General features: G+C 29.1%; 1 protein-coding gene across 1 annotated transcript; it reads right to left on the bottom strand.

Moving 5' to 3' along the window:
* Positions 1-9,290: 9,290 nt before the first annotated feature.
* LOC112723739 (tetrahydroanabasine acetyltransferase) lies at positions 9,291-11,155 on the bottom strand. Its single transcript, XM_025775183.3, has one exon. It carries the CDS (start codon positions 11,056-11,058, stop codon positions 9,661-9,663), a length of 1,398 nt encoding a protein of 465 aa, XP_025630968.1. The 5' UTR covers positions 11,059-11,155; the 3' UTR covers positions 9,291-9,660.
* Between the last annotated feature and the right edge of the window lie 5,216 nt (positions 11,156-16,371).

The raw sequence follows: 16,371 nt of genomic DNA, 5'->3' as shown, positions 1-16,371 counted from the left end.
TTCATCACACAGAATAGCTCCTTGAGACAATTCGTGAAGCAATACAACAATTGCCTAGCAAGCAAAGAGCAAGCAGAAAGAGAATTCGATGCTGCAGATTTTTACACCGTGATACCAGGCACAACAAAATCAGCAATAGAAGCACAGTTTCAGCATGTATATACCCATGAGAAGTTCAGGGAAGTTCAAGCTTAATTCAGAGGTAAAGTGAACTGTATCATAAGATCAATGCATTCCACCCTAGGTTTCACAACATATGAAGTCATAAAGCAGGTTTCTAACTCCACATTCAACAAGTTTGTCATCACCTATGACACAGTATCATGAGATGTAAAGTGCCATTGCTTGCTGTTTGAGTCTAGGGGCATATTGTGCCGCCATTCCCTAAGAGTCCTAAGCTTTGAGCGAGTGGATAACGTGGCACCGAAATACATATTGAAACGCTGGAGCAAGAACATAAAGAGGAGGCATACACACATCAAGAGTAGTCAAGATAAACCTCTATTGGAGCCGAGAAGTAAGAGATTTGACGAATTGGTATTTCGGTTGCACAATATATGTGAATTTGCATATGAGTTTGAAGAGTTGACCAGAATTCTACACCGAGCATTTGACAAGGTCATGGCGGAGATGGAAGAATATCAAGAGAGAAGCAAAGGAAAAAGTTTGCTAATGCACGAAGAAGCGACATTAAGCAATGTGAATGACCTTCAAAGCCCACCACGTGTCAAAACAAGAGGTCGGCCCAAGAACAGACTTGGATCAAACCTGGAAAAAAAGATCTCAAATGCCATGTAGAAAAAGAAAAAGACAGCTCCAAGCGAGGTAAAATTGACTTGCTTTTGATTAGTTAAAAATTCAATTGTTCATTTTGCTAATATACAATTAATTATGTCTTTTGTAGTTGAACCTGTTAGACTCCGCATCATCGATTTAGTCAAGCTCCACTCTTTACAATGCACCAGATATGAATTATCCAAGAGAGGATTGTACAAGTTATAGTTTTTATTAATGTAAATTTTTGTTCACTCATGAGCAAATTTTGGTTCACCATGGTTATAGCAGGAGTAATTTCTGACTGTTGTTAGTGTTTAATGAATAGTCACTTTTTTTGTGAAATTCTATATTGATATATGAAATTTTTCGATTCGTCTAGTGTATTAATTTCTAAGTTGAATAATTAGAATTTGTTTTGAGAAACGGGAATCAGGGTTTAGGATTTAGGGCTTAGGGTTTAGGGTTTAGGGTTCAGGGTTCAGGGTTCAGGGTTCAGGGTTCAGGGGTTTAGGGTTTAGTGTTAGGCTTTAGGGTTTTAAGGTTTAGAGTTTAGGGTTTAAGAATTAGGGTTTAGGGTTTAGGGTTTTAGGATTTAGGGTTTAGTGTTAGGCTTTAGGGTTTTAGGGTTTTAGAGGTTTATGGGTTTAGGGTTTTAGGGGTTTAGGGGTTTAGGGTTCAGGGTTCAGTGCGTTTGAAACTTTCGGTTCGGCTAGTGTATTAATTTCGGTTCACTGTGTTTTTGGTGTTACTAATGTATTGGTAAATACACTGATTGTAATCACTGAGAACTTGAAATAAAATAGCACCCAGACAGTTTCAAGAGATTTATAAATTAACATCTCAGATGTGAGATGAGTACATTGAATACATTAAAAAAATTATTGATATTAAGATTAGATACATAGATTAGCATTTACATTAATATTCACATATATACATTGAAAGAAGCATTGTTTGCTTTTTTAAACAAGTTAAACAAAATATTGTCAAATACAACCAGTGAATCACAGTATATCCTATTTACTATCTAAATCCCCATATGTGAATTTACAATAAAGGCTGAAGAGGGCAGCAGATGGCTTTGGCATTTTATTGCTTCAGATTTCCCAATCACTTGCTCTCTGATTTTGTTCATTTCATGCAACAGAAGATTTGGACCATATTGGTACCTGAAGTCATCAATCTCTTCCTACATTTCAATTGAAAGGAATTAGTTACATAACAAATGAACCCAACTGAAATAAGAAAAGAAAGAAGTTTATTAATTTAGAAAGTACTTACTTGTGTCCAAGCTCTATATTTACATCTCTTCCCGTTGTTGATTTTTCGTGGATCGATTATTTCGAGCCATTTCATGATGTATATTCCACAATCATATCTAAGCAAAAATTGAGTATAATACGATTAATAGTATACAAAATAAAATACATCAAATATAGCACTATAGAAGAGAAAGATTCTTACTCTGTACGTTGACTATTCAGTTGGATATACTCTACTTCTTTCCCCAGCCCATCTTCCATTAAGGGTTCCGCCCCAGCGTAAACCCTCATCTGAGAAATTATTAATCCCTAAAAGGGACACAAAAATTAAAAAAAAAGCATCAACAGTGAATCGAACTCATTTCATGTACTAAATTATTTGAATAATTTACAAGAAGAATAACTTACAACAAATTTTTTTAGCATCACTCTTGATTCAGGTATATGTTTTTCTGGCTTATTAGTAGAGTCAAGCACATAAAATTTTTTTTTCTTGACATCAGCAATCCACAACCACCAATGAGCTCCGTTGCAAATTGGCACAAATAGCTGAATTGTGGGTAAATGATAGAATATTTCAGTGGAAACAAAAAACTGATGAGAGAATTATTGAAGAATTTTTAGAAATTACAACTTACAAATGGATGCGAAGCAAGTTTTATTTTGTCAAGAAACTGGCGATAGTGGGCATACTGCTCAATATCAAACCGGTATGCCTTGTTTGTCGTTTTATCAATGTACTCCACGCCATGTCTTCCCAACATAAAATTCTGCAAAACGAAGATTAGTTAAATCAAATTTCCACCGAACCGAACACAATTCATATGCTGAATATGAAGTGAAAAATATTCATTCATGAAGAAAAAAGTTTTCTTCATGCAAAAGAACTCAACAGAACACATAAGAATCAGGTGAACCAATATTAACATTCTGACTAAACCGAACAGGAATCAGTAGTGAATAAGAAATTTAGCTTACCACAATATCCAGCGGCACAATGTCTATTTGTTCCTGATACCGCCGAACTTTGATTTGGTTGAGAATCATGCTATGTATACTGACAACCTACATAAAGAAAAGTTATGAGATATACTGTATAAGAGTGTTTAGAAAAATTATTATTTTTAAAGCAATTGGGAAAGAATTTACCGAGGTATGCACTTGTTCTCCGGGCATTAGAGACATGAAATATCCTCTTAACCCCTCATAAAGCGTCCCATGTTTCAAGACGAATATTGCATCATATTCGTTGCTACTATCTTTTGTCTTTTTTACATGTGTCATCAAATGATAACACTTTTCGATCAACTCCTTTGAGATTTTCATTTTTTTTTTCTAGAGTTTTTAAAACTGTAGCAGCTGGCAAGGGTGGCTCGGAAGTTGTTGCTTCAACAAACTTTAATGCTGCCGTCACTCCAGCATCTACCACCGCCTCTGCTAGGACTTCAAGCTGTGAAACAGGCGGCTCAGAGGGATCAGTTGGTTGAAATGCTGGTGGATTTATCCCAAGGTTAAAGGAAGGCATATCATCTTCCCTTTGGCAAGGTTGCTGTTCTTCTTCGACAGGGCTGTTGCATTAAACCGATAACAGTTCAAAAACAACTCATTTAAATTAATAAAAAGAACTTTTATGTGCAACTTACTCATCATCAGAAATTTCATAGAAATAGTCATCTTTCAATAATTCTTCAATAACAGAACTCGTAAGAGACAACGCAGGTTTTGGCTCTGTTTTTCTCGATGAAGATATCTCGACAGCCTTCTTTTTAGGTTCCGGAGGGCAGCTGTAAGAAACAGAAGAGATAAAACTTACAATTAAAACATGTAGTGAAGTGAAATTATTGGGATTTGTATAAGCAGTGAAACTTACACATTAACATCTACTTCTTCTTCCGATTGCTGCACTGCTGCTTCTTTGCTGGGCTAGTGTTGTGGTTCCAAAAGGCTGCTGCATTAATAGATGTTGAAGTGATTTAAAATAACCCTAAATCCTGAACACACTATCTATCAAGTGATTTAAAATAACCAAATCCACTGAACCTAAATTAAGCAATATGGTGAATAATGGTAAAACTTACAATTCAGGTTGTTCTTCTTCTTCTTGTTGTTGTTCTTGTTGTTTTGTAGGGCTGCTGCATTAAACAACAAATATTTCAGTAATGATTTAAAATTACCTAGCCCACAAAACCGAACAAGATTCATGTGGTGAACAAATATTTATAAACTTACTCTTTATTAGAGGTTTGTTGTGTTTGACTCTTTGGAGGGACATAGATAAAGTCATCATTGATCAACTCTTCCTGAAGAGAACTTGGAAGAGACAATGCAAGATGATTTCTAAGGAATGTAAACAAGGAAGAAGTTAATATTGAATAATTAGAATTTGTTCTAAGAAACGGGAATCTGCACATTGAAAAGCTCACATTTTCAAAGGTTCAGAATGAGTTTCTTGTTGAACCTGAATGATTTGTAGATCAGAATTAGGTGTAGCGCTATTGACATTTAAACACGTTTTTTGTGAGATTAATTAAACAAAATTTAATTACCTAAATCTGATAGAGTAACATAAATATTTTTAACTTACACTGGTGGACTTTTTAAAGTCTTTCTTGGATGGATTTTCTTTTTTCTAAAATATTTTACAAAGCAGAGGTCTAGAAACACATCAAATTCATTTTTTGAAAATACCGAACCGAAAGTAAAGAGTGCAACGAACCTGGTATTGTCTTGGGCATTTACAGATGGTGCGCAGCTTCCCTGAGTCTGCAAGAGTGGTTCACTTTCCAGATTTACAGTTGGCAGTCTAACCAAGATAAATAAATATTATTAATTGAATCTAGAGGAATTACAAAAGGTTCTAGCAAAAGTAAGCAAAGAAAGGAAAAGAACTTGGTATAAGAAATTGAATCTTACGTCTCAGAGGATTCATTTCGTACCTCTGTTGAGGCAAACTGATCCGGAGCAATGTGTGTTGACTGAGCTCCATCATTTTTTTTTATCTCTTTTCTCTTATCATCTCTAACGCTTGCCTTCTTCTTTCTACAGTGTTGTCTTTTCCTTGTTTAGTTCTGAAAGTTCATAAAATAAATATCAATACACCTAAAATGAAAGTATGAATAAAAGAAAATCTGATTCAAGAAACTTACTTCTTGTCAGATTTGGTTTTTTTTTTGTCACTCTTTGCGGTTGTTTTCTTTTTATTATGGGTGTTTTCTCAATTTCTTATTTTCTGCAAGACAAACAAACACATTGAATTTACAACCGAGAAAAATATAAGCAAGAACAAGAAAATAACAATCAATTCAACCAAATTGACAGATACCACCAAACCAAAAATAATTAAAAGGCAGAACCGAAAATTAGAAGACCACCAAACTGAAAGGAATTCATTTGCTGAACAATACTTATTGGCTTTCAGATTTGCTTGTGCTCTCTGAATCTGTTGGCACAGGCTTCCTTTTTTTTTTAACCACCTTCGGTGGTTGTTTTTTTTTCTTTGTTCCATTTTTTTTATTTCTTCTTCTCTGCAATACATAAGAACAAATGTATAAGAACAAATTTAAGCTACAAGTTAAATGAAATCAATATGAAAATTAAACTTACTGATTTTCGGATTCACTTTTGCTTTTTGAATCTGTGGAAATGCTTTCAGTTTCACTTGTTGATTGTGAATCCTTCTCAACAAGCACCTTCTTTTGTCTTGCTCTCTTTGCCGGTGGTCTTTTGTCAGATTCAGATTGAGATTCAGATTCGAAAAATCTTTCTTCTTCCGAAGAAGAATCCAGATCGACAATTTTTTTTATTTTCTTTCCTTTTTCTTTTTTATCCAACTTTCTTGTTTCTATTTTTTCATTCTTTTTTTTTTTGTACAGAATTCCCTAAAACAGAAACAAGGACTCAATTATTTAATGAGAAATACAATAACAACTATTTAATCAACATGAGCAACCCGGTTTACCGAATGATGCTGAATAAAAAGCCATAAAACATGATAATTATTTAATGATCAAAGAAACATTTTGCATGCACAAGGACTCAATTGAATACAGTAACAATCAGGTGAAGCAAATATGCGAGCCCACCAAACCGAAAAAGGCTCATATGGTGAACAATTACCAGTATGACAAATAAATTAATTATAACCTAAAACAGAAGTTTATTTAGTTAGTAGAGTATTTTTAAAGTATTTGAAACTAAACTTTAGGGGAAATTTTAGTAGAGTGTGTGTTTATCAATAGTTCTGTTACTTCTCTAGAAATCCGTTCAAGCATCATTTGCTTTGTCCAATGGGCCACCTAAGCATCATTTACTTCTCTGTTGATATACTTTCACAAAAACACAGCCATCAACAGACTGTTTCCTCCCCTTTCTCTTGTTTTCAACTCCTTTCGTCAAGAAGTTGAGCATATGTTTTGCCCAATTCCATTCCTGAATGTTGTCGACATGAAAGATCGGTGGCTTAATTATGGATTGGGGAGGCCACACTTACCGTTGTGGGCAGCAAGAAGCACTTTTGTATGAAGACAACAAAAGTCCTCTTGAATTTTTTCCGGTTCTCCTCCCCTTCTACGCTCATATCCAGCACATTCCTTGTCTTCTGGATTTAGGTTGTTGTAATCAACCTTATCATCAAAACAATTCCCTACAATATTTTAGTAGCACAAATCAGTAAAAAAAAAAGCGCAATTTAATTTTCTATAAACCAATGAACTGAAAATAAGCAGTAAGTGAAAAGTGTATTACCTCCGTTGGTTATGTCCAGGGCAGCTGCTACTTTCTGAGGAGTTATGTATATTCTGCCCTGGAGAGTTTTCAAGCATTCTTTCTCTTCATCAAAGTGATCAATCAATTCTCTCAACAGGATATGAGAGACATTTATTTCTGGGACATGTGCCAGGGCACCAAATCCCATTTCTTCCACTATATCTTTTTTTCTTGAGTCATATTCCTGTACACTGTTGCCATTGTCTTTGTTTGGCATCTGCAATAATGATTTTTCTATAAGTTTTGAAACAAAATGTGAGGATATATTTATAATAGAAAATAGATATTATTCGAATGAAAGCGGATAAATATATTTAATGTGCTTACGTTATAGTGCGGCTTCTCCTTCATTGTTGCCATTGTCTTGTTCTGTTTTGCTGTAAGGAAAAAGTTTGGTCAATACTTCACTCAATACACCATTAAGTACAAGCATATATATCTTAATCAAGTCAATTAAAAGCCACTGAACAAAGCAAAAGGAAGCCACCGAACCGAATAAAATTCATTTGGTCAAATTTAAAAATATCCACAAAATTTATTCCAAAGCCCTAGTTATACTACTGTAAAAATTCAATCACAGTATTTCAAGAATGCCACCGAACCGAACAATGTTCATGTCAAGAATAAATCGTTTTCTACTTTTAATCATCAAGAATAGTATTTTTCCGTACAAAAGAAGTACTGAACAGTGTAACAACTAATTTCAAAGCGCTCGTTACACTGTCTACTGAACTGAATGAAAACAACAATAAATTTCATTCCAAACCCTAGTTATACTGTAGAAAGGCATGCACAATAGTTTGATCTACTAAATGAAGAAAATAAATTCAGTAAACCTAAAATACAACTAGGAGAAACGCGACATTGCAAGATTTCAGATGAACAGTAGTTTTTCTCATGCCTTTTGTAGTCTATGATGCTGTTTTCGTTCTTTTTTTGTTGTTCCTTACCAAATCTTCTCGCGATTCTGCTGCAGTAGTGCTTTTCGCAAAGAATGTGACTGAAGTTTGAATGATTTTGAGAGAGATTCGAAGAGACGAAGCGGTTTTGTGTGTGTTGAAGAAAAAGGAACATTTTTTCATAATGAAGTGCGAATGAAGTAGTTGTTTCGTTTGTATGTGGCACGTGAAAATTATATTTTTTTAATGAGATTGGAAACACGTTAGTTGTTTTGGGTTTGGGCCAACTTGATTACATGGTTACATGAATGTGTAGCAAGCCCATTAAAAAGTTAAACACGTCAAATTAATTCATAAAAAATATAATTATAAATTAAATTAATTTTTTCGTTAATTATATAATAATATATCATCTTAAGTGTCAAGTAATATAATATGATAAATTAATTATACATATTATAAAATAATTGACATATTATATCAGTGACACATGACATATCACTGATCATTCGATATTTTATAAATTTATCTAAAGTCAAATTAATCTTTAAAAAAATATTTGCCAGAATCATTTTAATAATGAGCTACTTCAAAGTCCAAATAGTGGTAGAGATGCGAACCACATATAGGGTGGTGAATGATGAAGGAGGCAACGAGAGAGATTGAATGTGAGAGAAAGAGTCCCTAACTATGTTTAAATGAGACTGGTAGATATAGAATTAAATTAAATGCATGAAATTCATCAAGAAAGGAATGAAGACATATAATTGATATTTCACTTTGATAGTATATGGAAATTGAATTTTCAGTTACTAATATTAAATCTGTAAGAGTGAGGGACAAAGGTTGATATTGATATATAAATTAAATGGTAAATAGTTCAAAATACCACTTCTTCTCCAAAAACATATATAAAAATTTTATCATTTCAACGATTTTATATTAATAATGCAGAAAATGGACAAAGGCATAAAAAAGAGGGAGTATAATTACTAGAAGTGTTAAAAATCAATCCAAACCAAATAAAATTGACGATTGCTGGTTTTTATCCTTTGTTCTGACTTCTGATTTTTTTTAATTCTAGTTTAGGGCTGCTGGTTTGTACCAGTACTACAATGATTTTGTAAGTTTTTTTTACTTTTATAATAATATTATTAGACTGACATGAATAGAATATAGTGGCCTTGCAGATGTAAGGAGTTATTCTAATATATCAATTCGAGTTTGTACTAACGATATAAAAAATATAACAATGCATGTATGATCATTGTGGTCATTCTTTTTAAACAATAAATTATTATAAGTTTTTATTAAGAGGGTCACTCAGACGATTAAACCGTATTTTTTTAAAGATATTTTTTAATAATTAAAATTTAATACATATAATCGATTAAACTGTATTATTGTTGTCAAAATTAGGTCAGATAAATTAATTTATATTAATCGAAAAATTAGTAAATTAAATTTTGAACTGGTCTAAATTAATATATTTTTTTTATAAAAAATGACTACAATACTTCTATTATAGAAAATGACTATAAGATATTTTAGTTATTTTTTATAATAGAAATATTATAGTAATTTTTTATTAAAAAAATATTAGTTTAGATCGATTTAAAATTTAATTTATTAATTTTTTGGCTAAACTAATTTGTCAATACAGTTTAATCAATTATATATATTAAATTTTAATTATTAAAAATATTTTTGACCTTTATCCAAATGACTCCCGTTTATTAAAAGAAACTACCATGCACAAACATTAAACACAACAACCAACAAACAACCAAATCTTACACAAAGAAAAAGACTTATAAAGAAACAAACATGATGATCATTGTACAAAAAAGAAAAAGAAAAACAAAAACAAAGAGAAATTAAACAAATAAACATGAAATTAAGGGATATTATATATATCCATATGTTGCATGGATTCCTAGGATATATTATTATTGGGTTCAAATATTATTAAGAAGTATAAGAGCTTCCATCTCCTCTCTGAACTTGGGCATGGCATCATTAGGAAGAGACACAAAAATCCTAACTCCTCCATCTTTCATTGATGAATCCAACTTGCTAGGAGGTGCAAAAATGCACAAATCCACCATGGCAAACATGTTGCATGGTGCTGGTAATAAATTCACTAGAACATTCCCTCCAAAATCCATGTTTTCCAAGAAACCCAAATATTTCCAATCGGTCACATTAAAATATGCACCAATACCTTCCACATTAAAATCTTGTTCTTTTGTCACCAAAGTGTTAATTGAATCCGTGATATAGTTTCTAGTAAAAGCAGCTTTCTTGATCTCTTTGATGTGCTTCACAACTTGTGAGAGAGGTTTCTCCATGAGTTCTTTAACTGAAAGGACAACATTTGCATCCACAATTGCATTCCCATAATACCCTTCAGGCAAAGGTGGATCCAAATGTCTTCTCGCCCCAACTACTATACCTAGCAAAGTTTTTCCATCATGGTTTAGTTTCAAGGCTCTAGCCCTTGACCTCCAAATATAAGCAGTGAGTGATTCAAAATTAGTGAAAATTTCTTTCATAGTCTTAATATTATTGTGACTAGTATATTCTTTGATCAATCTCATTTTGAGTCTTCTTATACTCTCACCATCCACCTTAAAGCATTCATGCACGAGTGTCGTGGCCGGAAGATGTGGTGAAACTGCGGCCGAGGCATTATTGATCGGACTCGGCAAGGGTATTTCGGTAATTGACCCCATCAGCCTCTCCCTTTCCCAAACAGGTTTTATTGATGGCTCGTTTCTTCCTCTTGCTAACTCGATTAAGGCATGAAGAAATTGAGATAATCCAAATCCATCACATAAAATATGTGAGATCCCAATTCCAATTGTGAATCCCCCACATAGAAACTTGGTCACCTTGAACCTTAAAGGGTATTGGTGGCCATTTTCATCACCTAGTGAAGGAAGCTGAAAGGCCAATTGTTTTGCAATTTCCATGTCATCACTACTACCATCATCAAGGTAATTAAGAGAAGAGAGATTGCAATTAGCAATTGCTTCTATAAATGGAACTCTATCATTGGAATTGCAATGGATTCTAAACTTCCCATCATCATGTTTGACTATCTTACCGGCAAGAGGGTAGTAATAGAACAAGGCCTTTGAGAGTGATTTTTTTATCACATTAATAGGGTTAGGGTCAATTTGGTCATTTGGGTAACCATCATGTTTTTGTGATTTGTAAACTTGAATGATATGGTATAACATATTAAGGTCAGGTCTATGATCAAGTGTAGATAGAGAGAGAACAGAGGAAGGTGTAGACTTAGATGGTTTGATAAATACAACATCCTTCATTTCAACAATGAGAGGTGGCATGATGGGAAAAATGTGATTTTAATGAATTTAGAGAATGTTATTGAATGTGTTTGTGGTATCTGAAATATACGGGAATAATGGAACCTAATCAACCTATATAGATCAATACTTGCCGCCCTATGATTCATATCTGTGATTAATTATATACGTCGAGTGATTAGTTCTCTTGACCAATAATAAATTTATTATAAATTAGATTAATTTTTGACTTTTCAAATTAGAGATACCGTACAACATTATATTTATGATTATATATGTAATTATACATTTTGTTTTGTTTGAATTAAGTTATGTTCGGGCCAATATATGTCGTTCATATATGTGAGAACTCTGTGATAATTAATCTCTTTGCTCTTTGGTCCGCCAGTTGTCTTTGAATTCATGATTAATGCTAATCTGCAGTCGACGAATGAAGTTAATAGATAATTAGATGGTAAATACCTCTAAAACATCTTTTTCTTAAAGATATTTTTTAATAATTAAAATTTAACATATATAATTGATTAAATTATGTTATTTTTGTTAAAATTAGGTTAAATAAATTAATTTGATTAAAAAATAATAAATTAAATTTTAAATTCGTTTAAATTAATATTTTTTTTATAGAAAATAACTTCAATATTTCTATTATAGAAAATGACTAAAATATTCCTATTATATATATTAATTTTAAGAATCTTAAATTCTAGTCATTTTCTTATCTGTCGTCGTACGGTTAGAATTTAAAGTTTTCAAAATTAATATATATATATATATATAGAAGAATATTTTAGTTATTTTTTATAATAGAGATATTATAGTTATTTTTTTATAAAATATTATTAATTTAGACCGGTTCAACATTTAATTTATTGGTTTTTTTAACTAAATTGATATATCTGGTCTGATTTTGATAAAAATAACACAGTTTAATCGATTATATGTATTAAATTTTAATTATTAAAAAATATCTTTAAAAAAGCGTTTTTGACATCTTTACTTGAGTGACTCCCTAATTTAAATACTTTAAAAAAAGTATTTAAAGTATCAACTTTAGTCCGTTATATATTACATTTTAAACCTGTTGAATTTATTCTAAACTCAACTTAAAATATAGCTGACGGCTGAAAATGTTAAAAGTACAATAACTAAAGTTATTTTATTTTGCCTTATGCATGCAGTAACTCATTGGCCAGCGACAAACCCTTAAATGGAACTCAGATACGCGACAGATTAGTTCTTGACCTGTCGGGTTGGGAGATACCGTAGGCAACAAAAAAAAGTTATTTTATTTAATTTAATATTTTTAATGATATATTTATTATATTTAAAATTATATTATTTTAATAATAATTAATAAATATAATAATTTATAAATACTAATAATAAAATATTATTAGACAACAACAATGTTACACGTAAATATTATTATTATTATGGTTGTTGTTGTTTGTCAACTAATAAGCATCTAACAATACAAATTTATTTAAATAACCACATGCTTAAACAGTTAAATTTTTTTGTCTAACAAAAATTAAACTCTATATTAGATTATTGAAGTGTTATAAAATTATTTATTTAAAAATTTAAAATAATAAATAAAAATACATAAATAATTATATCTTACTAAAATAAAAAAAAAATTGATTGAAGTTACATTATTAGTGATATTTTAACCCAAAAACAAACCAAACTCATAAGATGAAATAAATTTTGGCAAGTAATTAAGAACTTGGAGGTCGATATGTAGCTTGCATTTATTTCTAAAAATAGTATAAAACACTGAAAATAAGACACAAAAAAATAGACATAAAAATTAATATTTTTGTATTTTATTAAATGGTAAACTAAAATAAATGATAAAAATTTAATTTATTCTCATTATAAAAATTAATAAAAATAATAAAAAAATAAAAAATAAGTTATATCTTTTGTTAGTATCTTTGTGTCATTTTTGTTAAGATAGATACAAAATACACTAATTTAATATCTTTGGACATAATATTTTTTCTGTCTATATCTTATATGTCAAATACAATTTTGTATCTTTGTGTCCCTATTTCAGTATCTGATGTCTATAAACAAACAAAGTCTAACTAACATATAATATTTTTTAATTTGATATTTTTAAATATATATCTTAATTTGATATTTACTTCTTCCTGTTGATGCATGACACGTCAACCTAATTTGTTGAAATATTAAAGGTGCTAATTAAAAATTAAAATTATTTAATTTAAATTAAAAAATATTAGAGATAATTAAAAATTATTAAAAATTATTATTTTTAATTATCAGTTAATTATTAATATTTAAAAATATATTATCAAATTATTAAACTAAAAAAATTAAATTGATGCTAAATAATAATTAAAAATAACAAATTTTGATATTAAATGGAGCAAATTAATTGGTTTTGAGTTTTGACATTGAAGCGTTGACTTTAGAACTTAGGGATCGGAGCTACCAGCTAGGTTACCTATGTCTGCCGTATTTTTTTATTTATTCGTATAAATCAGGATATAAAAATTAAAAATATTAAAAATTATTAAAATTTATTATTTTTAATTATCAATTAATTATTAATATTTAAAAATATAGAATAAAATATATTATTAAATTATTAGATTAAAAAAATTAAATTAATAACTAAGTGATGATAAAAAATAATAAATTTTAATAATTTCTAATATTTTTCATAAAATTGATCAATTTGTATATTTATTGATATTTTTGCAGATATAAAATATAAAAATCAAATTTATTATTTTTTTAATAACTGTACAAATATAAATGTAAAAAAATTTAAACGGCTATTTTTTCTGATAGTGCGTGCCAGCGAAAATGCAACAAAATAAAATAACATTTACACGGCTGCTGCAAACGGAAATGTCACCTTCTAGGACTATATTTTAAACCACTCCATGTGTGCAACTAGCAATATGTGGGTCAATTTAACAATAGATGCTATTAGAAATAGATAGTAATAAATTGGTTAACATACATTTTGGTTCGAACTTTCACTATTGATTGATAATTTTCCAGTTCAAAGTTTTCATTTCGGCACAGATAATTTATTTTAAAAAAAATAAATTACATTTTTTTCTTTTAGTCATTAATTTATATCCATACTTAATGATATGATTAGAATAACAACAAGAAAAAAAAATAAATATTAATATAATAGAGAAAGAAAGAAAATAAATGAGACAACAATAATTAAAGATAATTTTGTAAAATAAATTTGATCTTTTATAATTATAATACTTTTCAATCATGTAATATTTAAAAACAAAGAATTATTTTTAAACAAATATGACAATGAAAAATTAATGCTTAAATCTTGGTTTAAGCATTTTTTTTTTCAAATTTTAATCAGAGAGAAAAGTAAGGTGGTTTTAAAATTTAATGAAAGGGAAATGCTAGTTGTACAATATTAATCAGCCTTTAATCAAATTTAAATAATATTTAATTATTTTTTTAGTATAGCATGTTCCTCTTTTGTAGATACATATCTATAATTAGATTTTAATTTAAATTTAAATTTTAAAACCCACCCACTTCATTGGTGGTTACGGTGACTTTGCTTTACTTTCGTAACTTCACGTAACAGATACAGTTTTTTAAATTCCTTATTATACGGGACATTCACACGCATTAGTGAATCCTAAACCAAAAACGACGCTGCCACTTGACTATCACCACCTTCCAGCTGAAGCACTCTCTCATTTTGCATTGGTGAAAGGTATCATTATTTTTCACACATGTATTTATGTAATTTGTTAAGAAATATCATGTTCAATATTTTTAATTATATTTTAATTTAAACATAAAAACGCTCTGCTGATTTAATTGGAACAAGGTTAATCTTATTTAATTTTATTAATAAAGTTGTTGCAAATAAAGTACTTTCTACGTAAGTAATTTGAGCAAAGAAGCAAAAAAAATCTGGAGTTTAAGAAAGAAGATGTAGTTGATATGGTCATAAAAATTCTGTTGTTATTTATCAATTATAACACATATGATAGTATGATATTTATTCAAAATATTTTTAAAACACATCCAAAATCAGGCTAACTTTAAATATTTAAATTTAAACGTTAATAATACAATTAATCTTTTGATTTTTTATTCGATCAAATGAATATAATATTTATTATTTAAATTATTAGTTGAATTTTTTTCGATACTTATTAGTTTTCAAAATTATTATAATCAACAATTAATTTAAAAATGTGTTGTTATTTTTCGATTATAACACATCATAAATTTTTACGATTTTAGATGTGTTTTAAAATATTTTGTATATAATATCATACTATTAGATGTGTTATCATTGAAAAGTAACGAAAAAATCCAACCAATAATTTAAATAATAAATATTAGATGCATTTTATTGAATCAAAAATCAAAAGATTAATTGTATTATGTACGTTTTTATTTAAAAACTAGAATTTAACAATTTTGAAAACGTTTATATCTAAAAACTAGATTTTTATCATTTTAGATGTGTTTTAAGAATATTTTGTATATAATATCATACTATTAGATGTGTTATAATTGAAAAATAAAAACACAATTTTTTATGACTATACCAACTACATCTTCTCTTATAAATTCTAGATTACTTTTTGCTTCTTTACTCAAACTAATTAAGTACACGTCCTGAATCGTAATAATTCACGCTAATTACTTGTACAAGTTCTTATCTTTATTCTCATCCCAACAAATAGATGTATTTCTTTCAATTTCAGTGTAACCAACCCAGCAAGCTAATTGACTATAAAAGCTATGCAACAAAAATAATATCTTTCGATCATTAACACACTACTAAATAGAACTTAATCATAATTTCCTTGCACCCGTCAAAGTTAATCCATTCTAAAAAGTAAAAAATCTTTAGAATTTTAAAAGTTAAATTTTAAATTTTGAGTAATTTGAATTTTAGATGTGTATTTAAATTATAAAATATTATTATATTAAATATATTAAATTTAAAACAGAAATTTAAGATTTAAATTTTAAATGTTAGTTTGATTTAATTTGAATTTTAAATATAAATTTAATTCTTAAAGACACTAAATCTATTTACAATTTTTAGATATGTTAGTTTTATTTTTTTTTGAATTACTGTAAGAAAAGGCTGAAAATTGTACCATATTTAAAGGATACCTAGTTGAACCGATAATGAAATATGACACCAAAAAAAATTTAATGAAATATATGAATATTGTTTTATTATACAAAAAGATATATAAAGAGTTTGGTGTATAATTCTTTTTTAAAAAATATTTTTTATTTTATAATTTTTTTAAAATCTATTTTTGTTATTTC

The sequence above is a fragment of the Arachis hypogaea genome, chromosome 11 (assembly GCF_003086295.3).
Source record: "Arachis hypogaea cultivar Tifrunner chromosome 11, arahy.Tifrunner.gnm2.J5K5, whole genome shotgun sequence".
Lineage (NCBI taxonomy): Eukaryota > Viridiplantae > Streptophyta > Magnoliopsida > Fabales > Fabaceae > Arachis > Arachis hypogaea.
This window is presented reverse-complemented; position numbering and strand designations above follow the sequence as displayed.

What these genes read in the sequence shown, in the direction of transcription:
- LOC112723739 (XM_025775183.3), bottom strand. Translation starts at nt 11,058, where the DNA reads ATGCCACCTCTCATTGTTGAAATGAAGGATGTTGTATTTATCAAACCA.